This window comes from Mixophyes fleayi, chromosome 9 (assembly GCF_038048845.1).
Source record: "Mixophyes fleayi isolate aMixFle1 chromosome 9, aMixFle1.hap1, whole genome shotgun sequence".
NCBI lineage: Eukaryota > Metazoa > Chordata > Amphibia > Anura > Limnodynastidae > Mixophyes > Mixophyes fleayi.
In genome coordinates, this window is record NC_134410.1 from 107726422 (window position 1) to 107752903 (window position 26482).

General features: G+C 41.5%; 2 protein-coding genes and 2 non-coding genes across 4 annotated transcripts; 3 read left to right on the forward strand and 1 right to left on the reverse strand.

Annotated features, from left to right (window-relative positions):
- Window positions 1-1659: 1659 nt before the first annotated feature.
- Window positions 1660-11413, reverse strand: IDH3G (isocitrate dehydrogenase (NAD(+)) 3 non-catalytic subunit gamma). The gene is made up of 13 exons (XM_075184826.1): window positions 11292-11413; window positions 9628-9681; window positions 8148-8245; window positions 7957-8072; window positions 7818-7878; window positions 6588-6720; window positions 4821-4954; window positions 4408-4510; window positions 4013-4159; window positions 3596-3690; window positions 3392-3452; window positions 2260-2364; window positions 1660-1966 (listed from the first exon to the last, which is right to left on the reverse strand). Exons 1-12 carry the CDS (start codon window positions 11367-11369, stop codon window positions 2263-2265), a joined length of 1182 nt encoding a protein of 393 aa, XP_075040927.1. The 5' UTR covers window positions 11370-11413; the 3' UTR covers window positions 1660-1966; window positions 2260-2262.
- Window positions 11414-11794: 381 nt separating this feature from the next.
- On the forward strand, window positions 11795-17958 carry SSR4 (signal sequence receptor subunit 4). Its single transcript, XM_075184828.1, has 6 exons — window positions 11795-11923; window positions 12812-12930; window positions 14554-14628; window positions 15234-15323; window positions 15406-15471; window positions 17780-17958. Exons 1-6 carry the CDS (start codon window positions 11866-11868, stop codon window positions 17882-17884), a joined length of 513 nt encoding a protein of 170 aa, XP_075040929.1. The 5' UTR covers window positions 11795-11865; the 3' UTR covers window positions 17885-17958.
- Window positions 12203-12339, forward strand: LOC142102655 (small nucleolar RNA SNORA42/SNORA80 family). The gene has a single exon (XR_012679309.1). It is a non-coding gene; the product is annotated as a small nucleolar RNA SNORA42/SNORA80 family (small nucleolar RNA).
- LOC142102654 (small nucleolar RNA SNORA42/SNORA80 family) lies at window positions 12972-13107 on the forward strand. Its single transcript, XR_012679308.1, has one exon. It is a non-coding gene; the product is annotated as a small nucleolar RNA SNORA42/SNORA80 family (small nucleolar RNA).
- Window positions 17959-26482: the final 8524 nt, after the last annotated feature.

Here is a 26482-nt window from a genome sequence, read left to right on the forward strand (position 1 = left end):
ATAAACAAGCCTGCTATACCCCATACCTCTAATGGATAAGAAATCACAAACATTTGGAAAACCATAATGGTTATCCACAACTAGTCCGTCAGGAGCCGTGCTACTGGTGGGGTGATGCCTCCTTTTATTCCTGTCCTGATTTCCCCGGTGGTAAGGTTTCAGCTGGACAGGCACTAGATAGTTCTCACTCAGGATTGGCACCTGCTTATCAGAGGGGCTGTCACCTAGCCTCCCTCTATTCCTAACGTAGCAGCAGGCACCCTGCAGTGTTCAGCTCTGGCCAGTCTAGCAGGCCTAGATATTAAGACAATGGGCACCAGCTTAACCAGACAAAAGTGTCTGATCAATTTAGTATCTGGGTGTCTTGAGCCATGCCCCAGTTTAATAATTTATAGTCTTTTTAGGTGAACTCATACTCTGGAATGACACCTCTGGGCAGACCACAAATGGAGAAGGTACTGTAAAGTATTGTGCCAGCGTCTCAGGATGCCACCGGTCGGCTGGGTACCATGGGTATCAGGGGACATGTTAGAGAATCTAGCAGTATCTACAGAACCCAACTGGCGAGTTAAGAACAGGGTATTCACAACCATTAAAACACATATAGCAATATACCTAACAATATCACTGTTTCTGGCAAGAAGGAATGCCAAGCGGACTTAACCTATATTTTCAATTGACCTGGCACCCTGTTCTTGCCACATCACGACCTGGGAAAACACAGGCAAAAACCACATCTAACAGTGTACACGGTAAAGTCACAGTGTACTAAGCTGTGTCCTGTAGGATCCAACCAATGTTTAGCCCCACACAGGTATTGCCAAACTGACCATATCTGCCCATGGACACCTTAACAGTGTCTTGCAATGTATTACTCTCTATATATGAATACACACAAGATTAGGTTGGAATAATGAAATCAGAGTAAATATATTATAATACAAGTTAACCCGTGCATGAGTATCATGCTTTCTAGTCAAATCAAGCTACTTAAGGTCTTAAAAAGGTTCTTGTCATGCATTTGGGCCTAGCCCAGGCCTCCTCAGGGGAAGAGCGTTACTTCCCGACGCAAGCGGCGTTTTTAATGTGTGTTCATGAGGTAAAATTACCTCACGAAAATGAGTTTGAGCCCTCAACTCGTAAATTTAGCCTTTACTACCCCTCCCACGGGGGGATGATGGAAGTTAACTGACTTGACTATTCTAATTTTTTTGTCAAATAATGTCAGTATACCAAATTTCAGGTCAATTGGATGAGCCCTTTCTGAGAAAATAGTTTTTTACACACACACACACACACACACACACTAACGCACGCCTCTACACATGTGTGTTCATGAGGTAAAATTACCTCCCGAAAATGAGTTTGAGCCCTACCAAATTTCAGCCCTTTTTGAATTTTTTTCCCCACACACACTAAGAATTTAGTAGGTCAGTGTATAACTCCGCCCAGCAGGTGGCGCTGCAGCTTGTTTTTTTTTTTTCCACACACACACACAGACGCCACTAAGCATTTATATAGTAGATATAAGGATGAACACAGGAGAACTTGAGGAAATATCTGTCTAATGTATCGCAATAGCAGATAAGCCATAAGCGATTTTCTAGTTGTCATACCATCACCATTTCTGTCTTCATACCCAATTAATCACGCTATGTATTGGTTTGTGTGTCACTTTATTTTGAGCCGCTATAAAGATGACAATACAAGAACAAAACAAACTTACAAACACAACAGAGCTCAGTTACAGCACAACTGACCCAAGAGCATAAATAGATTGCTGCAACCATAAGTCATAGCGAATTGGTTTTAACCCTCATCAATGCTGAAGACCTCCAGCACATCACTGTCTAACCGTAATGAAACACCTTCATTGCCAGTTACATATAAAAAAAAGCAGAACAGGGCGTTGGATGAAGATCCAGTAGTAATAGTGCAGGAAGAGAGTCCACTTCATGACAGCGTCCTGCAGGAATGAAATGGGATATTTAGTCCACATATATACATTGCGGATGGACACGTCACCTACACACAGAGTATTTGTGGACTAAACCAATATTCAGTATATATAAAATACATCAATACCTAGGAACTAGTGACATCATTAAGGCTTACACCTTAAGCCTCAGTGATGTCACTAGTTCCTAGTAAATTGATCGGCTGCAACCTCCTGAATGTTGATTGCCTCCACTGTGTGTAAGTGACCGATATGTCACCATTATAATGTATTACACCATGCCACATTCCAAATGATCTCACCTCTCAAACAGTTACTGCTCGGCCATTCTTGATAATGATTTGCCTGCAAATGGACTGCACAACTTCTGTGGTGGTACCCTGTCCTCCAATATCTGGTGTATGCATCTATCAGGAAGAGAGGAATATAAGAACAATCACAGGGAAACAATATAAACACTTTGCAAGAAGCAGAGACATGGTAAGTTGGGAATCTTTACACTATACAATGGGATGGACAGTGCTAGAAGGCAGACAGATGGGCTCCCTGATATAGTATAAAATTCAGTCATTCATCAAACCTCTCCACCAATCACAGCTTTCTGAAACTAGAAACTTTTGCATACATATAATATCTTAGAATGTTATTTTAACTTGTATTTTAGGTGGATTTAAGCTAAGATGCAGTTTGCGTACCTCCCAATTGTCCCCACTCAGGAGATGCAGTCCCGATTTTAGGGGAAAGTAACGCCGTGCTGTCAGTCAGGACCTTTGTCCCAAATGCCTGTGTGTCCCACTCACCAGTGCCAGCAACAACGCAAGGGTGGTTTTTATTATTAGAGGGCCCAAGTGGCACTTACACAATTAAGATGTTGGTCGGTACGAGTCTGGATAATTTACAATATCTATAGGAAAAGCAGCTTCAGATTCTTGAGGATCTGCAGCAGTTGTAATTTTTGTTGTGCCTGGATCGGGCAAGTGACATGATCTGTAAACAATGGTCTGCAATGAGACTTGCTAGAGTTACTGTTTGTGGACTGTTGTATGTTACAGTGCTGGTAGTATTCCACTATAATGTGCTACCACATAAAAGGGTATTGGAGGCAGGAAACATGGGTCTAGACGTGTCCAATGGTTTTTTCTCAGGCTGGAGCAGGGGGAGCTGAACAGTATGTACACTATTTGAATCACTGGCTAGGTTAGTACAAAAATTTACCAATATCGGTGTATAGGGGAAGTCTATATTTGCACGTAAACATTAGTGTATGTTTACAAGCTCACTCTGATGACCACGGAACACTGTGTCTCAGCACCGGCAAGAGAATGAATCAGTTAAGTGATAACTCCCCAGCAGAGCGGAACACATCCAGCTGTCATCACAGAGCCGTGAATTCAAGCTGTCCAGCCGCACATCAGACTGAGCCGCTTAACTTACCCGGTGTTCATTCATGCTGCCCAGAATAGCTTTACGAATGGAGGCGGCGTAATTGTGCAACCTGCCAAAACATAGGGAGGACAGTGCAAGCTTAGTTACATTAATATGTGCTGAATGGGGAGAGAGAGCAGAGTCACTCATGAGGAGTCTTTCACAAAGTATAGCATGCAAAGGGGAAGAGGAGTTATTAGTGAATGAACATACTTCAGATGGTCTAACATCATGCAGCCGGCCAATAGCATTGCAGTGGGGTTTGCAATGTTCTTGTTGGCGATGCTTTTGCCTGTGTTTCTGGTGGCCTGTAAAAAAAGAGAGAGAAACTCAGGAAAGACAGTTCTTCTGTAAGGTTATCTATGTTATAATTATTTCAGAAGAAAATAAAAATAGAAATCAGCATCAGAGTGGACTAGCCAGGCATCTATTCCTGTATGCAGCTTTACAGTGCCCACCTCCTAAAGTACTAGTCTACATTTATAGGCTAACACTTACCATATTTAATAATAAATATCTGTGCGTGGTAATACCAAGATGTTGTATTGCCGGATATTTATAATGTCTTCATTTTTTTAATGTTAGAAAAATAAAGTAAAGAAAGCCTACCAAGCTATACAAACACCTTACCGTTTCAAATACAGCGTACACACTGCCGTAGTTGGCACCAGGTACGAGTCCTGGGCCACCAACTAGTCCAGCGCAGACATTGTTCACTATGTTCCCATAAAGGTTGGGCATCACCATGAGGTCAAACTGCTGGGGTTTGGACACAAGCTGCAACCAAAGAGAGGTGGCTCAATTAACGGGAAATATGTGCAGTTAAGGAACATAATGAACTTCATCTCTGGTTGTTAGAAATGACACTAACAGGCATCTAAACGCAACACCTACACCATTCTATATCAACTGAGGCCTTGTGTCAAGCAAAATAATACAAAAAAGAGGCAGACTTGGGCAAATTGTTGCACTCCGCCATCAAATTATAAAGAGACCCCAAGTGAATGCAGAGCTGTTCCACTTACCTGCATTGTGGTGTTATCAACAATCATACTCTCGAAGGTGATGTCTGGGTACCCAGAAGCTACCTCCTTGCAGCACTGAAGAAAGAGCCCATCCCCCAGCTTCCTGTAGAGACAATCAACATATCAGATGTTCTGTTCATCTCCCACCATCCCACAACCCGGTCTGTATATACAATATAGGAAACATAGTCTCATGGCTAGGACAGCACAGGTCAACAGACGGCATAGAAATTGTTAGCTTTATTTCCTTTTACATTTTCTTTCCTTGCTACTTCGTCTTTAACAACCAGCTATTTTCCCCAGTAACAACAATTATGTTAAATTCTTTACGAATTTAAGGCATATTCACAAACAATGTCAAAGGCAGCATCAATTTAAGGAGGGTCCTGCCCAATACTATTACTGTATCATACATGATGTTGGCCTTGTGTACGGCTGTGATCTTCTTTCTCCCTTTCTCTCGCGCCAGTTTAAAGGTGTAATCTGCGATGCGCAGCGAGTTCACTCGGGTGATGATCTTCAGACTTTCCACCACTCCGGACACACTCTACAAAAGCAAAATGCACAATAATGTACTTTATCATTCTAGAATGGACTTTTGGAAATAAAAGAGACAATACGTTTTTGTAGGTCAGTCTCTTTTTGGGCAACCTTCTTGGGCTGCGCACCAAAATCCCGGCAAAATGTGGTAAAACAAAGGTTGAGGCCTGGTGGATCCCCTCCTCTATGGTTGAAGCTTTTTGCATCAATAGGTCACAGACACAGCTTGCTTAACTCACAAAAAGCTAATTTCATCCTTACCACTTTGTCTATACCATTTGTTATCAATATATAATTAACTGGGACCCCATCCTTACCTACCTACCCAATTCAGCATTGGCCTCTATGTGAATTAGCAGGGGAGAGCACGGGACCTTTACCCCTCCCACTGCCTAACAATGTGACAGCATTACAGTGGGGTTTGCAATGTTCAATGTGCGAAATACAATTGTTGCATTTTGCTTGCTCCACCGTTTCCCACAATGCCATGCCACACTGTATTTATAAATCATCATGTTGTGGCAGTACATGAAGAGCTAGAACAACGATTGTCAATTTGCTCTGCTGTGTGGTGTGACTGGGGTAGGATTGGAAACACTTAAGTGAAAATTCTATTGGTGAAACGCGCTAACCTTTGCTACCAAATGTGGAATAATGTTTCCAAGAACAGTTTTTAAATTAAATCCCCATAAACTGGGAGTGCGATAACAAGATAAGATTTTATTTCCAGTACAGTAGGTGTATATTCATAACCCACGTATCCGATTTGCTATATAACTATGTTATTTTATAAGCTTTGGTTGTTTGATGTATCCCAGGCCATGCCACTAACACTTTTTTCACTTTTAATTTGGAGTTCAGAAGTCTGCAACAATTTCCTAGTGATATACTCACATTTACTATGTAAATTGTACAGTTGTATATCAACTGACCATCGATTCTAGAAATATAGTCCAAATAACTAGATGATCTACCTAAAAAAATTCTACCTTAAAACCCTAAATAAATTGAAAATAAAATTCTTCTTATAATAAGGGCAAAATGGACGTAATCTGTCTATGGAGGAGAAACTCCAGCGTGCACACGGCCATCTTTCCAAACCGGATGATGGAACAGGGATCAGTGAATGAAGAACAGTTTCCACCTCGTCCCACCCCAGACCAGTCATCCTCCTTGCTAAGACGGCCATGTACACACTTGTGTCTTTCTGCAGAGATCAATAATCCATTCCTCTGTCAAATACAGAATTGAGGGGTGCTGTGTTTCTATATGTGGCCTTATGCAAGGTTGTTGTTGCACATCTCACTTATTTATAACAGTGCACAAAAAGCAAACAGAGAAAACAAATAAAACAGACAGCAAAGAGGGTAAAGGGCATCCGGAACAGTCGTGTAACATCGCAGATTTCTCCTCACACCCCACAGAGGTCCGCAGGAAATTCTGCGATGTTGGGATACCGTAGTACCCAGAAATGTTGCGCAGCCGCAACGTTCGGCGGCACATATCACACAACTGAATTATATATTACAAGTGGCTCATTAATAAATGTAACTATAAAGTAGCCACAACATAAAACTGTGGTCTACAATATATTCAGTAACATAGAAGGTGGGAGCAGGATATCCCTGCAGATGTCGGACCTCGTGCTCCAGGCTGCTGTACTCCCCTTCCGTGTTCTCGCGCACTATCAGGATGTCAATGTCTTTATGCCGCGTCTGCACCCCCGGCAGGCTCTGACAGTGGATAACATTAGCGTAAAGGTCTAAGCTCGTGCTGGAAATATAAAAGACAGATCGCATGCTTCATTTCAAACTGTGTTCATTGGGACTACAGTACGATGTTTATGAAGGGTTCAGGTGTCTTTAATGTATTGGTTTATACATATGCGCTCCAGGCTTTACTAAATATCTTGCTTTAGCTTTCTGTGCCTTTCAGTAAAGTCATTATATCATCAAGCAGAGCTGTTATTTTTGTTGTAATTGGATATCACACAGCTCTGATGTGCTCTCTGCACAGGATACAACTGTATATAGACAGCAGCCGTGGTGTCATATAATGCCACCTCTGGAGATACAAAGGTTAAAAGCACTTTAGGTAACCAGAAAGATAAAAAAATTAATTTAGTAAAATATACAGGAGGGTATTTGAAAGCCAATAAATTCAAGTCAACTGCTTTTACGGAAACCCGATGAAACATAAAAGAAACAGAAGTATGTGTAAACGTGGGGGATGCCTGGCTAGCATCACTCACCATACTGCTGCTTAAGGTCACTGATTGGCTGCAAGAACGACACTCCTGTCACATAATCATACCTCAAGTGAACCGGGGTAGCAGCATGGTGTATGATACCAGGAACATCCCCTACTCTGTCTGCCGCTTGCATGAGTGGTGGGGGATGGGAAAGAATGAATTTTCGGGTCTGTGGGTGGGGGTGACTTACAAAGGACTCTGGGGGAGAAATGAATTATGGAGGAGAGAATGTTGGAACATTAAATTAATAATGGGGAGGAGGAGACAGGTGAAGGATATGTAAAGAACAGGGAAGGGGGTATAAGTGCTGGTGGTGGGAAGTGCCATAAAGGGCAGACTTTCATTAAATGGAAGATATAAAGTTTACATTTTGGAAGACGAAAACAATTGTTTGGGGGACCAAAATGTAAACACGCTACTGGGAGTCCACTCAAAAAAATGATTGCATGTCCTGTTATATGGATGGTGTCTATGGTTTATTTTTATGCCATGGCTCAACAATCAGATAATAAAGAAGAGGCTGAAGTTTATGCTTTTTTTCCACCACAAGCGTCACAATGTATACAACAAGAGCCTATTCTCTGTATAACAGACTACATAAAGTTATATGGTCACTTACCGGAGCAAATTATTTCGAGATAGGTGAGATGGTGGCATGTTATGGTTTGTCTCAATGTTACCTGGTGGGAAAACACAAATCCATATTTAAAGTTTCTGGACTGTACAAAGGTTCTAGAAGACTTGAAACAGGGCAATACCTTTCAGTGCCACCCTGTTCCTCCGGATGGCAGTAATGGCGTTCTGGATGTTATCTTCATCTGTAGCCGTAGAGTCAACATTCACCACCTCAAAATCCACAGGCACACAGGCATGTCTGAAACAGTACCAGGATCACTGTATCAGCAACCATATATATATATACCATTCTATCCGAACAGGAGCCACTCACCTGAAAACCTCTTTAACATGCAGCATCAGTTCTGGTCCAATGCCATCTCCAGGGATCATGGTCACCGTGTGCCTTCCTCCATACTTCGCAGGTGGGGGCTATGACCAGACATGTAAGAAAGACATTATGTCTCAGGGAAAGGTAATGAGCATTGGTAAACAACACTGGTTATCCAGCACCAAGATTGACAGTCGCCATGCACACCAACTACATCTATATTCAATATCTTAAACGGTGGCGTAGTGGTTAGCATTTCTGCCGCACAGCACTGGGGTCATGAGTTAGATTCCTGAACATTGCCTTATCTGTCTGGAGTTTGTATGTTCTCCCCGCGTTTGCGTGGGTTTCCTCCGGGTGCTCTGGTTTCCTCCCACATTCCAAAAACTTACTAGTAGGTTAATTGGCTGCTAACAAATTGACACTAGTCTCTGTTGGTCTGTGTGTGTGTGTGTTAGAGAATTTAGACTGTAAGCTCAATGAAGCAGGGACTGATGTGAGTGAGTTCTCTGTACAGCGCTGCAGAATTAATGGGACTAAATAAATATCTGATGATGATGATTATGCCACAATTCACTACAAGAATAATTATCACTTGAAATGATTATTTGTGTGATTGGCCCTAGTCATGAGAACAGACCAGATTGCTGGGGAATGGTGAAAAATATGCCACATTTTTAGAAACATGACCACCAAAGAATAATAATTATTTAATAAAATGGTGCAACACTACAAGCACATTAGTAATGTAACATACATAAAAAGCACACATAGGAAAAGCAAAGACAAATAAAGTGTACATACTTACTATGATTTGCTTCTGTTAAGAGAAAGAGAAAGAAACAGTCACAAATTTAGAAGAACTGAAAAGGACTTGGTTGCTGGATTCTTTATCTATTTGTACCAAATGAATGCAAGTTATTTATTAATGAAAAGGTAAAACCTGGGAAAATGTTCTAAACTCTTGTTCTGCAATGAATGTTTTACTTTATAAATGGCCTCTACTAAACACAAAAGAGTGGAATGCTTACTCCTTGCGGTATAGTTACTCAACTGCGGGTTTGAAAAAGTGGAGATGTTGCCTATAGCAACCAATCAGATTCTAGCTGTCATTTTGTAGAATGTACTAAATAAATGATAACTAGAATCTGATTGGTTCCTATAGGCTACATCTCCATTTTTTTTAAACCAGCAGTTTAGTAAATATACCCCCTACTAACACTGCATTTAGGTGCTTGGCCTGTGCAGACATATCACTATCGGCTGACATTACTGTCCATTACTGCTGGCAGAAGAATCTTATGACTGCATTTTCCAGTATGTAATATAGTGATCCAGTTAATTTTAACTGCCTTATTGTTAGGCTTGTCTTATGTTTATACCAAGCACTTTTACATTGCGTACCAGTAGCGACAATATAATAAGAGTGCTTTGGCTCTTTGAAGGAGCGTGGTTACATAACAAATACTGTAGGATGAGACACAATGACACTTACCGATGAATAGTCCCTGTGCTGAGCCCACGCAGCAGGCAAAGCCTAGAAGGGAAAGAAATGGGAGAAATTGGTTTCTTCATTTTAAAAATAGTGTGGGCATTTATGAAAACCGGTGCACGGGTAATGCTGCATTCATGTTTTGCTTTCTAAAATGTACACAGTGGCCTAGTGGTTAGCACTTCTGCCTCACAGCACTGGGGTCATGAGTTCAATTCCCGACCATGGCCTTATCTGTGTGGAGTTTGTATGTTCTCCCTGTGTTTGCATGGGTTTCCTCTGGGTGCTCTGGTTTCCTCCCACACTCCAAAAACATACTAGTAGGTTAATTGACTGCTATCAAAATTGACCCTAGTCTCTCCCTGTCTGTCTTTGTGTGAGTCTATATTAGGGAATTTAGACTGTAAGCCCCACTGGGGCAGGAACTGATGTGAATGAGTTCTCTGTACAGCGCTGCGTAATTAGTGGCGCTATATAAATGATGATGATGATACTAGAAAAAAAGAAAGAGAGTAACTGGTTGCCTTGGGTTACAGACCCTTTTTAGCAGTTACTTAGGCCCCAATTTTTATAAGTGCCCCCTATATGTTTAGCTCAGCCTTTCTGATTGAAGAAAAGCAGGGAACTTCTGTGCCTGAATAATCATCTTGTTCAAAGATTGCTCCTTGGAAACCATTAAGCTAGCATTTTACCATAACATTTTCCCACTTGAAGAACAGTTCTATTGGCATTTATGGATATTTTCCTTTTTTTTCTACATCAGTCGAGTAAGCCATTCATGATAGAAATTGTAAACCTGTCGATAAATGAAGTTCTCAATGTCTTACATGTCTGTGTAATTCTGGACGGTTTGTAATCTGGTAATAGAAAACAGGTCAAAACTGGGCAGTACTGCATTCCAACATACTTGCATTAACAGAAAGCAAGATTTGGGCCCTAAGGCAGCTGCTTTGTAAACTGAACCAATATTAAGCCCACAAACTGGCCACCTTCCCTATGTGTAGGTGACAGGTACACTACAAGACTGCAGTAAGACGTGTCAATCCCTTCTACAAAATCTTGTTTAATATATAAATGAAACAGTATACAAACACATGGCTACAGCTACTTACAAGGTATCTAGCACTGTGACACTGTAATTTTTTAGTGCATAGAAATCTAAGCAGGAGTTCCCTCAGGTGTACTCCCAGGTAGCTATGAACACCTCTGCATTCAGAAATATAATGAGAGAGGAAGGTATTGCAGATTTGTTCATAACTGAGTACATAGGGAAGTCTGCATGAGAAACAATAATGTCATAACCACAAAATTGCTATTCTTATTCACCTGAGCTTCCCTCTTCCCACCACCCATATCTCAGCAAATACCCCAGTGAGAAGCATGACAGGATCTGCCAACCACCAGCTCTTCACTTAGGTACGCGAGAAGGAATAATAAACATACCAGTTAATTGTGTCACCCTGACTATATTTCATACAATTGTGGCATCTTCTCAATTTTAATGGGTCTGTTTTGACATTGCAAGAACAGTTATTTTTTATATATATATATATATATATATATATATATATATATATATATATATATACACATTTCCGCCATAAAATGCGGTTCTATTTTACAGTGAGTTACAAGTCTGAGGCTCTGAGCACTACCTGTTGTGTAATGCCGGCCCTCACAGGCAGACTGGACAGAAGACCCCGGAAAGCTGCGGACACTGTGCGGGCAGCCATGTTGGAGGATGGAATGTTGCAGCCAGCCTGACAGATGAACAATCTGCGCATGTGCAGAAGACTACTGCGTCTAGATTCACGCTACCGCCATTGCGCATGCGTGAAGATTTAACTTCCTAGTAATTACTACGCATGCGTCAATCGAAACGACGTGTTCAAAAGACTGTGACGATACCTTCCGCCCACACTGTCAAGTTGCCCTGTCAGAATTATTTAGACCGATAGCATAGGTTAATGCAAAATATATAAATTGAATGTCGACATTTTGTATTTTCTTTGAGGTTTAAAGTAATCCTCTCTGCACAAAATATATAGTTTAATTAAATTATTGCAGACTCCGGTTTGTTTTGGTGATGCCCACACTAAATATGGCGCCGGCTAGAACGCATCCCAGTGTGCATTGCGTTTCTAGCTGAGGTGGCCCAGTGTGACTCCTCCCTCCTCCTTGAAGCCTTAGTATAGCGGCTGGTCTCCGTGTCGTGTCTTAGTTGGAGCTATGGCAGGAGTGGTGCGTGTATTAGTGGCTGTGTTGTTGGCTTTGGCGGGTTGTACTGGTAGGTGCAGTCTCTATGTGCTTTATATATAACTTGTAGAGCATAGATCACGTTATATGTATGTACCGAAAAGCTGCCGTTACCCAGCAGTACTGTATCCAATAGCACAGGCCATTGTAATGAATGGGCGACTTTTCATGTGCTGCTGGAGAGAGCTGTGATTCCAGCTGAGGCGGTGGCTCAGTGGTTAGCTGCTCTGACTTTGGAGCAGTTACCTGCCGACAGCCCCCGGTTCGAATCCCAGGAACAGCCAGTGGTATTTGCTGGCCTTAAAATGCTGCATGGTCATGGATTTATGGTGGGGTTTGTTCAGTGATCCCCTCATAGTGTAAACCATGCTAGAGAGAAGCGCTGCTCCCAACCATTGGCAGGTCGGTATACCTGTGGGCCTGACCACTGAAGTGAGCTGCACAAACACCAATGTGTGTATTTTATCTCTAAGCGTGGTAAATTAGGAAGCCAAAGAATTTAATGTATAGAGTTCCATGATTAAAGAAAACTTCACAAGCAAACATATTTTATGATGACTCCATTAGAACTTGCCTTAAGGCCCTGGATGCTGTTACGAATGTATTGTCATGATTTTATGGAACTATATGTAGATACATTTAACTTTTGTTCAAGGTGGTACAATCATCATTTTATTTTGCATCTGACTAATTGTAGTATAGCTGGTCATGGTTAATGCTGGCCATGAACCAATTAAAAAATTTGTGAGGGAGAGAAAAAATAGAAGTTTATAGTTGAATGCCATTGGCACATATGTATTATATTTAATGCTGTCGTCTACTGCCTCCTAGTGGTCCTGAAGGGCCAATGAAGCTCTGTATCTTATCCTTCTTTGACTAATGGCTCATTTTACATGTCCAACCTGTCTTTCCTCCACAGCGGAGACCTGCACAGATCCTGTCATTGTTCCGTCCTACTACACTACCTCAGATGCAGTCATCTCCTCTGAAGTGGTTTTTATTGTAGAGATCTCTCTGACATGCACAAATGGGGCACAGGTGAGTTAGTACACAGCGGAGCAAAACCATTCCTCATCCTAGCATGGCAATGGATTTATGGTGGGGTCCAAATAATGATCTCCCCATAGTGTGTTCCATGCAAGAGAAAACTGCTACTCCGAACCATTGGCAGGTCTGTCCCAGTAGGCCTTGACCACTGAAGTGAGTTGTACATGTGCTTTTATGTTCTTTACATTTTCAGCTTTGGATGGGTGGGGCATGGTTGTCAATATTCCCCCCCAATGACTCCGATAGCAGGTCTAATAAAACCATCAGTTTTCCTACACAATCTCTTCTACCTCCTCTCACGCACGTATCCAAGACTTCTCCCGCGCCGCTCCCCTCCATTGGAACAAGCTCCCCCGCTCCATCAGAACTTCCCCTAATCTGTCCTCTTTCAAACGAACATTAAAAACCCACCTTTTCCTTAAAGCCTTCCAGTCTCATGCCTAACCTCCCACCGGTCGGCTACCTCTCTTTCTCATCCCTTCTTCCCTTCTCCCCCTTCCTCCCGTCTCTCCGTCTCATCCATGTGTCTGTCTGTCTTCCAATCCCTTTAGATTGTTCGCTCCTTTGAGCAGGGCTCTCCTACCTTCTGTTTCCATCACTTTTAACTGCGCTCTCCAGCTACTCAGCTCACCTCCTCTCCGTCCCTCTGCCCTCTGTCTCCTCTCGCTTCTCTCCGCTCCCCTCAGTGACTCAACCTGTCATCCGTGCCCACCCTCTTGGGCCATAGTTACCTGACTGTACTCACTTTTCCCCTCCCTCCCTCTCTTTCATGCTGTGCCTGAGCCCCCAGAGTTATAGTGCTTACTGTTACTTGTACTGTGCTGTTTCACCTTGTACTGTGCCATTGTTTGTCCTTGTACGGCGCTACGGATACTTTGTGGCGCACTATAAATAAAAATTAATAATAATAATAATACTTTCTTCTTAAAAATGGTTGCTTGGCTATTGGTTAAAGCTCCACTCCCAGATAGCCACAGAAGTTACTTCTGCTCACTACTTTTAATTGGGTACAGAAGTGTGTATGAGTAGAAAGACCAATCGGATACTGCATTCACAGAGATTGTGGATTCTTATTGGTCCTCCTGCTTACAGCCGCCCAGCAGTGTCACGAAGCCCTGGTTTGCGGGTGAAGCTGTGAGGCGAGCCATGGGGCCAGAGGCACAGAGATACCCCTTGAGATGTAGTGAATTGTGGCTTGGATAGAGTGAATTTTTTCGCTCTAGCCAAGAGGGCTTTCTGTTGGCACTGATGCTATATTTTTCCCATGAAAGTACTGGAAGAGTAATCACTACAGCACAGAAAGGGATAGACAGCCAATGTGTATTGCTTTGACCATACTTCAAAATATATATTTTTATTTATTTTATTATACTACCCACAAGTAATGTTATTGTACCTCCATAAATTGTAAGCTTCCGAGTAGGGCCCTCTTACCTCTCTGTCTGTATGTATTACACAGTATTGTCTTATAAATGTTTGTTCCCAATTGTAAAGGGCTACGGAATTTGCTGGCTCTATATAAATAAATGATGATGATGGTAGGCTGTTATTGGTTTGCACTATCAACTGCCATTAATTACCCGTCATACTGCTTTTTCTTCTCCCCTGCTGTAGAATGTTGCTCTGTATGCTGATGTCAATGGAAAGCAGTTTCCTGTCACCAGAGGCCAGGACATTGGGAGATATCAGGTAGGAACTTTATCTGAACATTCTTATGTAACGTTTGATTAACATGCCTATCTTTTCCCGATCATTATTTATATAATTTAAATTCAGTGTTTTATTGCTGGTTTTTATAATGGCAGGCCAGGTCACTGACATAAGCATCACATTTCTTTAGCGCTATACTGTTGAGCGGCTGAACCCAGTAAAGTCATGACTGCAGCGATCTGAGACGACAATGTTAACCACTATGCCACCGTGCTGCCCTGTTAGTTAGTATGTTGATTAGAAATTCTTGCCAATGTACATAACAAAGGACCAATGCTTTGCTGATTCCTGTTTTCCCAAATGACTCCATAAAGTTGGGCGTCAAGTAAATTTTGAGGCACCTTGACCACTTGCCTCATTAGATTTGGTCAGTCTTTGATCACTTACATTTTTAATTTAGTATGTCTGTTGTCCGGAAGGCTTCTTGAATTAACACACACAAAAATCAAATTCCACTGCAAAAATCTGGTTATGCTAGTTTTAATGCTAGATTTCTTATGTGGATGTTTTTGTGCATTACTACTTAAAATAGTTTTGTGTAGCTTTTATGTCGTTGATAATCGTGTTTACTGATCTCACATTAGGTCTCCTGGAGCCTGGAACACAAGAACGCTCGCTCTGGGACCTATGAAGTCAAGTTCTTTGATGAAGAGTCATACAGTCTACTGAGAAAGGTCAGCAGCCAAGGGAGGTCTACGATCTGTGTACTTTCAACATAATGTATCGAGTATACTAATTATTACCTTTAATCTATAGGCCCAGAGAAACAATGAAGATATATCTGCTATCAAGCCTCTCTTCACTGTTAATGTTGATCACAGGGTAAGTTTACCAAAAGTAGCACCTTATGGATAGTCTGTCAGTATTGAAAGTAAACCACTTAATTGTAAAGATCCCTTGAGTATAACAGTGTATAATAAATATATATATATATATATATTATATATATATATATATATATATATATATATATATATATATATATATATATATGTGTGTGTGTGGGTCATTTCTTGTTACTGCGCATGTCAGTCTTCTTGCCTTTAAGGCTGCTGAAGGACCCAAAGCAACTTGCAATTTAGTTCTGAAGAGACAGTAATCTAAAATGTTTTATTCCCTTAATTATGGGAATGTATTCTCTCCCTGTGCAGGCTTTGAGCAAACTGTGTTGTCTGTCACCTATTTGCTTTCTCTGTCATATCTTCTGTCCTTTCTGCACCTGATAGAGCATCATTCATACATAATTTATATATTGTCTCTCTTATGGCACATTTTGTGCAGAAGTATCGTCCTTAATAAATTTATAATGCACTAAAAGTAGAGTTATGGTTTAGTGCAGCAGTTACAGAATTGGGGCCTGAGCAGTCACCCTCCCAAAATACCTGTAATGGCAGTACTGTTAGTATACATGCTGTCGTAGCTTTGCCGAAATATTTTACAGATGGGAGGAATGGTGTTTTGTCAGTCAGCTGACTTTCTTGACTTGGTTAATTCATCTTATGTTCTATCTGTTTAAGGGTTATACAGGGTATAGGATGCATTAGCCCAGCCTCTACACCAGTCTAATAAGATGTAGACAGACTGAATCCGTTTTAGTAGCAAAGCCTGATTAATTAAAATGGGGCTATACATGAAATGGGTACATCTTGCTTATACATGTGATTATTAGAGATGCTCAGGCTCGGTTCCCCGAGACCTGAACACACCCGAGCTTAGCAGATCCGAGTACCGAGCCAGGTCAGTACTTTCTCACTCTTTCTGAATTGAAAACAAGGCAAAACGTCATCGTTACGTAGTCTGATCTCACGAGTTTTGGATTCTATAAGTACCGCCCTCCACGGCGACCTAGCGTCATTTCACAGAGGGACACAGAAGGGGTAGCACAGTCTGTAGAGCAGTTGGACAGTGTCATAGGTAAAATAGAAAAAGGAGGGGTAGCAGTGTTCTTCAAAGTCTACAGTGACATTCAGGAGAGCTCCATTGCTTATTGTCATTGCTTAAATACAAATAATAGGTCTGGCAGGCTTGGTCTTCTAAATCTGCAGTCTTTGTTTGATAGTGTATGAAAATATTGTGACCTGTGAGGTGATCAAAATTGACTGCAAATGACTTAAAATTAGTGTTATTGAGGTTAATAATGTAGGGGGCAAAAAATAGATTTTTTTAGAAAAAAAACCGGGTTCCATAACACGCAAGGACAATTTTGCCAAAACCAAAGCACAAAGTTAATCCAGAACCAGAACACGGGGTTCAGTGAACATCTCTGGTTATTATACCAGCACTTCACCTTCATCATTATTTAATCAAATGGCCCATTTCCCCATCACCCACTCTGCACACTTTCCATTGCAGATTACTTTGCAAAATCCTCAAATTGCATAGGTGCTTTGTCAACATGTGTGTTCCTGCCCAGATCTCTTAATTACACAGACAGTTCCCCGTTATCTGCCAGTAGATCAGCCTACAGGCAGAGTGCTGCGGTGATATGTGCATTGTCTGTAAGGATTTCTTGCCTGGAACCTCCAGTGACTCTTCATAGCAGAGACAGATGATAGTGCGTTCACCTAGAATCTGCAGACAGTACATGGGCATAGGGGTTCTGGGAAGACCGTACTGAAAACCGCTGGTGTTGCATGATGGTCTGTAACCTGGTAAAGGACATACTGATTTCATCTAACACTGGACCACATTGCATGGTCTGGATTATGGATGTATAGGATGACTGCACCAACACCACTGCATGTCTGTGGCTATCCGCTTTCCTCCATTCCCCTCCTCATATCACACTGCCCTCAAAAACACAAGCATCCGAGTGGACAGTTTACTGCTCTGAAAAGATTATAGCGCACTCATGCCCCGAAACATTCTGTGCTGCTGTGAACAATCAGATCTCCTTGAATACAGGTTGCTGTATCTCTGATTAGTTTAAACCAGGGAACACACAGATAGGCAGATGAGGCTCCTGTCGAACTGATTCTGAAGTCTGGTCAAGCGCTACTCTATATAAAACAGATTTCATACATATGACTTGTTCATATGATGCAGAAGTATTTATTGTTGTGTGTGGAATTTGTGTGGGTTTTTTGTGTCTTAGATAAAAGATAACTTTGGATTTTCCACTTCTTTTCAGGGAGCATGGAACGGCCCTTGGGTATCCACAGAAGTGCTGGCGGCTTTGATTGGTATCTTACTATACTACACAGCATACACCGCAAAGAGTAGCATCCAAGCATAGACAGAAGACTGACTTGTCCTAGTGTACAAAATTATGTGTTGTCATTAATGCCGAATTAAAACTTTTCTACACAATCTTTGCAAATCTTTTTCTATTTAGTTCAGTGTAAAGCTGGAAAGTCATAATTGTCTTTGATAAATTGATTCTTTTAATAACAGGGAAGTTTGAAAGAAATCTAACCTCCAGGTCTGTTTATTAAAGGTTCTGTAAAAGCGATAGTGGTAGCCTAAATACTATTGCTATTTAATATTACACCTAGAAATCGGACAATATCACAATGTGCTAATGTTCCGTTTCTGTTGTTTCTTCCCACTGACCACATGCAATCTGGGAACTGTCACGAGCCGCGGCGGTACGCCGCATCCTGGCGTGAGGTAGTAGCCAAGCCGTGCATTCGTTACAATGCACTGTTATCTTTGTGGCATAGAGTAGGAGGGTGTAGGAACATCCTCCAACGCCAGGGGGAGCTCTTGCATGATTCTATCTATCATTTATATTTTCATACATGTTCCTGGTTTGTGATATGACCTATGCTAGTTCTAAGCTAGGAATTAATTAGCAGCCACCTGAGGCTGATTGTCAGCTCTGTCCTCCTCCTTTCTGATTTGTCAATCAAAGTATTTAAGGCAGTGAGGACTGGGCCTCACTGCCGGTTATAGTCCCTGCTCCCAAGCATACTTCTCCTGCTGTTTTCTGTATCGCCATTGCTGACCCCTGGCCTGGATTCTGACACTGCTGAATTGCCTGTGACCCTGGATACTTGACACTGTTATTTCATCAGTTACCCAGCTCCTTTGCCTGGATTCAGACACAGATCTCCCGTGTGTTCAGTCCATCAAGCCTGGGCCTTGTAGTGCTGCAAGACTGTACACTACCTTTTGCCAGAAGTTCCTCTTTGTAATCACCTGCGCTACGATCTCAGGTTATCGGCTCCTACTACTAGAGAACAAGACCTGGGGGCATTCGAGTACCTGTGAGCAAGTTCAGCTCTATGGGAAAGGTGGCTGCTACAGGCGAAGACCTCTGAAGTGGTTCTAGGAGTTGATACCTGGGGCGTGAGCCATAACAGGAACAATGTGTATTGACATGAGTTACAAAATTCAGTCTGGGTTTTTGCAATGGGAGAAAACAGGAGCACATTTTTTTTTTTTTAAGCCTGAAAATGTTTGCTTGTCTTATATAGTGATGTATATTTGTGTAAATGTTACAATTTACGTGATGTAAAGAATCCATTCTTGAACCATCCAGTCCCTCCTTAGACAGAAGATTGATTATAGAATAGAAAATGCTATTCCTGGAGAAAACGCTTCTCTAATCCATCAATGACAATTAACTGGTGTTTAGTGGGACGTGTATCAGTTATAGGTAAATAAGCTCATAACGGGAAATCCATATTGATTCATCTCTATAGGGAATGCTAGTCTGAACATTCTCCAATTAAATATTTGCTGATCATTAGTCAACTATTGGCTGCTGTCACAAAATTGACTTGGATTTGCCTTAGTCTTGCTACTGTAACACCAAGTTTTATTTTTCCTTTTGTATTTAATGTAAAAATTAAGGGGTTACTGTGTCCAATAATATGAATTGCCTAATGAGTTGTGATAATGATTAAGTCTGCTTGAAGAGCAGACATTCAGTACAGATACCAGTGTTTCACTTCTCTTCCTCATAGTCCTTTATCTCATCCCAGAGCTCTTCTGTCAGTCTTAAGATGTGATAATATAACAGCTTGGCCTAATGGAAAATAATTTCTATATGTGACTTAATTGGCGGCATGGTAAGCTGCATAATTGCCTGCAACCTGTTGAATTTCCAGTGTAAGAAGTAGCAGGCGTAACCCTTTGAGTTTGTTCATTGCCTGCACAGAAGAATGGCATAAAGGTGACAAATACATTCCTCATACTAGACACAATGATAAACCAGCCACTCTTAATTGTATTTGTGAATCACAAATGCAGCAAACTGCTTTTGTGTATTTCGTTATTAGTATATATAATGCAATATATAATGCTGCAAACATTTTACCATTAAGAATGGAGCAGTATGTTAGTGAATACTATTGACTTAAACTTCTAAAGTTTGGCTCTTATATCTCCCTCTACTAATTTCAAGGCTTACCAGCTCTCGCAAAGCTGAATTAGTGCATGTGATGGAAGCCTGTCCTTTGAGCAGTGGTGGGGACCACTGAGCCTTTGCCTGCGGACCCCCAGCTGGCTGCTTATCAGAATGGGTGCAGCCGACCTCTGAGTCTAGTGACTGGGAACTTGCGTAACATACCCCCGAGGAGGAAGGAGGGCTGTGTACCCCCGAGGAGGAAGGAGGGCTGTGTGCTCATTCTCTGTGCGGCCCCTTTGAAGGCTGGAGGATTGTGGCCCTCCAGCTATTACATATTGCTCCTCACTGCCTAAAAGACTGGACTGAAGAGAGAGATGACTATTAGTGTGCTGGATGCAGCCATTTTTGTAAGCCCCTCCTTTTGAACTTGTGGCACAATGCTTATCAAAATAGAACTTTTCTTTAGAATGCTAAAATTAAATATTGAATCTGCTTTACACTGCACTTGCACATGTTTGTAAAATCTGGTGATGGTTTTAAATCGCTATTAAAACTTGATACATTCTGACTGATGGCTAAATAACATGCAATATTTCCTGTTGCCTGTAGGAAATCTGCTGTTTTCAAAGCCATATGTAAAATCACAACAAAAAAAAAAAATCACTCGATTTTGCAAAACTGCACTTTAATGTTTGATTCCCTTATACCCTGTTTTTAATTATTATATTTGATACAATACTGCTTTGTTATAATTATCCACATGTCCTTACGAGTTTTGTTGGCTTCTGTGGCTCTGAAACAAAATATTCAGTCTCGAAACGAAGTATTCCATCTACAGCACTCTCTGCATTTAGTCACCAGGACATGTTCATTGCCGGCATCGGCTGAAAAGACCATGGGGGGATGTTGCCTATAGCAACCAATCAGATTCTAGCTATCATTTTGTAGAAAGTACTAAATAAATGAAAGCTAGAATCTGATTGGTTGCTATAGGCAACATCCCCACTTTTTCAAACCCGCAGCTTAGTAAATCTAGCCCCATGACTGTAAACTTTGAGATTGTGAATGTAAGTGTATACACTGCACCATCGTCGGGTGAATGGAGCGAGATTATTAAACAGTACAACCAACCAAATGAAATGACAAATCGGGACTTTGGAACGATTGCCGTTCATCGTGTGATTGTACACTGTGACATGTGGCCGAGCGGTCGTTTATCAGGTGATTGGCTAAAAAAAACCTCCAGTATGTACCTAGCCTTAGACCGTATAAAATCACAAGGCCTCAAACTTTTATACTGCACATAGAACATGGCTAATATCAAACAGGTGTAGCACATGTAAATCATACTTGCCAACATTTGCTTTTCTTCTTCCGGGAGATGCCGGCTGGGACGTGGGCGTGCAGGGGGCGCCCCTGTACTTCCAATAAGCAGGCCTCTGCTGATCACCTTTGGTAATCATCTGGAAGGAGTGTGCAGGTGCACTGCTGCGAATAACAGCCGACGCCTGACTTATATGTCCCTGCAGTCCTCCATTCAGAAGTCAGCAGTCATTTATGTACTTGAGTACCCGCCATCAGTTTTAGGAGTTGGTTCCTATGTCCCCTAGTTTCAGATATAGGGACATTAGAAGGGCTCCAGGGCTAGTGTAAAGGCTCCAGACAGTTGGCTTTTTATGGTCACTAAACAGCTGTATATTAAAGCAGTGGATGCTTTAACCCATGTATCTTCTCTTCCTCCTAATAGTATAGGTGTTATCTATTCATATTATATGATCTATAAGTCAGTCTGTATGATAAGTTGTTTTCCCTCCGTAACACTGCTTAATATAATGCTTATGTATTCCAGTATTTCTGATTGGAAAATTAGGCTATGGGCTTGACTATACCCTAACCCAGTGTTCCCCAACCCAGTCCACAGGTACCCCTAACAGTGCAGGTTTTCCATATCTCTGGAGCACAGGTGTATTCATTACTGACCGACACATTGTAACAGATCCAGGGCCGGATTAAGGGAATGGAGGCCCCTGGGCTAAGGGGCCCTCCATTCCCTGCGAGGCCCCCAATGTGAGCCGTCTGCCGCCCCCCGCGAGGACCCCCCCAAGCACTTACCTGTCAGTGCAGTCCTCCGTCCCGGCGCGCTGTAAGCTCCTTACTGAGGAGATCTCGCGAGAGTTCATGAACTCTCGTGAGATATCCTCAGTAAGCAGACTACAGCGCGCCGGGACGGAGGACTGCACTGACAGTACTCAGCAGCATCGATCGGGCCGGGGGCGCCCGCGCCCCCGACCGATCAATAATGCTGCTGAGGAGTTTGAAGGGCCCCCTGGATGCCCAGTTAGACCTCGGGTTAATCCGGCCCTGAACAGATCCATAGGTGGTATATCACATGTGACCTGGAAAACCTGCACTGTTAGGGGGCTCTGAGGACTGGGTTTGGGAAACACTGCCCTAACCCAACACAGATCTGCCCATACCAAACCTCTATCCAAGAAAGGACAGTTGGGGGGGTATGCAAATTGGGATCAGTTATCTAAATCTACTGTCAGGGACAGACTGGGATGGGGGGGGCATCTGCCCCCTGGGCCGGTCCCATAGTGGTCTACCTTGGGCTGGGTCACTTGCATTTTTTTCCCTTTAAAATAGGCTGTTGAGTAGAGTCATGTTCCTCAGGCTACTGTAGATTTGACTCTACTGAACGTGAGAGCCAGCAAAGAATTGGAAGCAGGTGGGAACTGACTGGATGAGTTAAAATACAACTGTTACCCCATGTAACGCAGGATATGCAAATCCATTCACTGCTGTGATGATCGGGGGATACAGCGGTTTGTGGTCCACTGTTGTAATAAGTGTTAATGCTCAGTATTCAGCATTCTGTGCCCTGGTGGGAAATGACTGCTGTATTGTCATCTAAAGCAGGAAAGGGAATGGATTTCACACTGAGAATTTCCTTTTGTGCCATAAATTAACAGTTAATGACCTCTGTCTGTGCTCCATCATAATAGATAATGAGGACTGTACTTTTTTCAACTACTACAATATGTTCCTAATTAAGGGTCTTATTAGCTTGATGGAATCTTGTCTTGTCTGACATAGATGCATTTTATTACAAGATAAATTTTATATTTATGAGTATCATTCCTGTTTTATTTTAGGGCTGATGCCACTGTTCGGAATCAAAATGAACTATGGTTTTTTTTTTCTAAAAGTCAATATTGCCCAAGTAAAGTTTTTAAAATAATATATATGAAATTTACATAGACGTTCCGTCACCATATAGAGGCACAAGACTGTATATGGAGAGTGCATTTATACAGGTCACGGATCTCCTCGGTGACTTCTAATAGCTGTAATTATTTACGGAGTTATTAACAGGGGAGTGCATTATTCTTTATAACAGACAAGCTTTCATAAGAAACACTGACATGATGACATCAGAGCTTATCAATTATAAGTGACAATGTTAGAATTAGAAATATCCAGTGCTTAATTTAGTGGTTCCCAAACTGTGTGCCTAGGTCTCACAGGGGTGCCTCGGCCAGGGCAGGTGGTAAGCAAGACGGGGGACTACTTGGTAAATATTTTGGCTTACGGGTGTCTTGAACTGAAAAAGTTTGTAATCCACTGGCTTAATTAGTTGATTACAAATAAGTGGAACTCAGATAACAAGAGAAGTGGAGCTTACATTAAAAGCTGTGTATCCAAAAGAAGTGCTGGACCTACCATCCTGTACATTCCAGGGCAGAGCTTCCATATCTTGAATCATTCTGGGGTATTGCAAAAGCCTGAGTCTGAGACTGGGCTAGATTTACTAAACTGTGGGTTTGAAAAAGTGGAGATGTTGCCTATAGCAACCAATCAGATTCTAGCTGTCATTTGTTTAGTACATTCTACAAAATGACAGCTAGAATCTGGTTGCTATAGGCAACATCTCCACTTTTTCAAACCTACAGTTTAGTAAATATACCCCTCTAAATGACTAGATTGTAGTGTTGCAGGAATGATTTGTACAGATTGGTGGATTTTCACACCCAAGGTTATAGATAGTGATACCACAGCAAGCTTGAAAGGAAATAACTCACATCCTGTGCTTTGCATTTCAGCTTTTTGTCCTATATCAGTAGTATTTTGTTTACAATGCAGTAGATTGGAATATTCCACTAATGATTTTTAGCAAAACTGCCGTAAAAGTCAAGGTAAAACCACACAGAGTATTTTACCATTACATTTCAATGATGGCATTTACCATTATAAAGGTTATGTTGTTTATTAATGATGTCAGATATACAAATATATACAGTAAATTGTGCTTGTAATACATGTCTAGAAGAAAACCAGTGGTTTAAATAACTTAATCTTGTATTTGGTTTTTACAACAAGGGACATATTCATTTTAAAAGCCTGATGTCAGAGTTTATATTGATTGGTGCTTGTTTGTTAATCTAATAACTGATGCATTAACCTTTCAAAGAGAGAACCAAACCCCATAAATTTACTTGTCTTTAATTGAACAATTGTTTGAGCCTTTACTTTTGCTCTTTTTCCTGCGCTCCAGTCTGTGGTTTTGTGCCTTTTATTTCTTCCATTAAACTAAAACTTCATTATTTTAAAAGCTTAATGAATAGGTATTCGCGTGTGTTATACTGTTGTTTTCTCCCTGGCTGCATCATTTTCCATTTCCCCTAATCGTTATAGCTCATAGCAATTCCCGATACTTCTCAATGCTTTGCTTATTGTCCACCCTTTTTTAATATAATGATGCCTAAACGAATTCCCGGATGTTCATTTATTTAAGGTTAGACTTTGTTTATTCATGTATATTCCTGATGAAAGTTTATTAAAACTGAAGCGCTGTACCTTTATTGTGTTCAAATCTTTCCGGGCCGTCTCCCTTTCCAGTAATATGTAGAACCAGTGACCACTTTATTAGGGACACCTGCATACCTGCACGTTAATACAAATATCTTATCGGCCAATCATCTTGCAGCAACCGAATGCATAAAAGCAGGCAGATATGGTCAAGAGGTCCAGATGTTGTTAAGCCTAAATACCAGAATGGAGAAGAAATGGGATCTAAGTGACTTTGAACGGAGAATGATTGTTGGTGCCAGATATTGTGGTTTGCGGATCTCAGAAACTGCCGAAACAGTATGTAGAGTTTACAGAGAATGTTACGTAATCCAAATGGAGCGGCAGTTCTGTGGGTGAAAATGCCTTGAGAGAAGTCAGAGAAGAATGGCCAGACTGGTTTATGCTGACAGACAGGTGACAGTAACTGAATTAGCCATGTGTTACAACAGTGGTATGCAGAAGAGCATCTAGTTGCAGCACGTTGAGCCTTGAAGTGGATGGGCTACAGCAGCAGAAGACCACACTGGGTTCCTCTTCTATCAGCTAAGAACAGGAACCTGAGGCTACAATGAGTACAAGCTCACCACAACTCACTTGCTGATTGGAAAATCGTTGCCTGGTCTGACGAATCTCGATTTCTCCCGTAACATACAGATGGTATGGTCAGAATTTGGCATACACACCGTTATGGCACTTGGCCAACATTAGTATGCCCCTTCCTTACCCCATCCCACCTTTCCAGACGCAGGTGGGTGTAAGTGCCAGAATCGCGCCAATCTCCGTAGATGCTTATGCGCATATCCACTTTCTAGGCATCCGCAGAGAAATATTACACCTAACTGTTTCATCAAGACAAAATTCAACAACCTTTAAGATGATATATCCTTCTGTGTGTTCATTAAGCAATTAAAATCACAACCCCATGCTACATGTCAATTCTTTAAGTGTAGCTGTGAATTAAAGGGCTTGTTCTAGATACATTTGGGGTGAAGTTTATAATATGTAGTTTGTCACTTTGTATCTTACAGATAATGACTCTGATTTGACCTCCGTCTTCTGCATGTGACACATTAAAAGCTTTCTATTAGTGTCAGCTTTTTCCACTGGTTATCAGGAATGAATAGTAAACATATATTGGCAACCCTAGCATGTTAATGCATTGTCGGAATATTTGTAATCCAATTTTCTTCCATGATGAGCCAGTGGAGGCTGATTATCCTGGGATTATGTTATTGTAAGTGATGAGCGAATATACGGCTCATAGGCAGATGATATAAAGTCATACTTGGCTTAGAGCCAACATTTGTTACTGGAATATAATTATTTGATACAGTTTCTTGAAAGTAGCTCATAATATGGGTAAGCACATTGTTCTGGAGCTATCAGCAAGCTGGATAAGAGATGTTTAACTGTATTATGTTTAACACATTAAGTTGGCTACATTCGATGCAATATCTCTGGAGCTATCTGGCAGTTGGTTAGATGTTGTTGTGCATCTCGCTCCAAATGAGCACGATAATGATCCAGTAATTATTTGGAACATATTGGACATTGCGGTAGATCTGGATGGAAGGGTCTGTCTTAGTAGTTGCTTTTAATATCAACATATAATTTGTGGGTATGTTTAAATCCTTTGGGCTACTTCTAAGGCACCCATTGGAGAAGAGCATGTCTCAGAATTTAGAGTAT

Excerpts from the sequence above, each read along its gene's own strand:
- IDH3G (XM_075184826.1), bottom strand. The coding sequence starts at position 11,369 with ATGGCTGCCCGCACAGTGTCCGCAGCTTTCCGGGGTCTTCTGTCCAGT. Across the intron at positions 4,511-4,820 it reads GTACACAAGGCCAACATCAT|GAAGCTGGGGGATGGGCTCT; the intron begins GTATGATACAGT and ends TTGTCTCTACAG. Across the intron at positions 2,365-3,391 it reads GCAGCATGAATGAACACCGG|ATGCATACACCAGATATTGG; the intron begins GTAAGTTAAGCG and ends TCTTCCTGATAG.
- SSR4 (XM_075184828.1), top strand. The coding sequence starts at position 11,866 with ATGGCAGGAGTGGTGCGTGTATTAGTGGCTGTGTTGTTGGCTTTGGCG. Across the intron at positions 14,629-15,233 it reads AGGACATTGGGAGATATCAG|GTCTCCTGGAGCCTGGAACA; the intron begins GTAGGAACTTTA and ends ATCTCACATTAG. Across the intron at positions 15,472-17,779 it reads CTGTTAATGTTGATCACAGG|GGAGCATGGAACGGCCCTTG; the intron begins GTAAGTTTACCA and ends ACTTCTTTTCAG.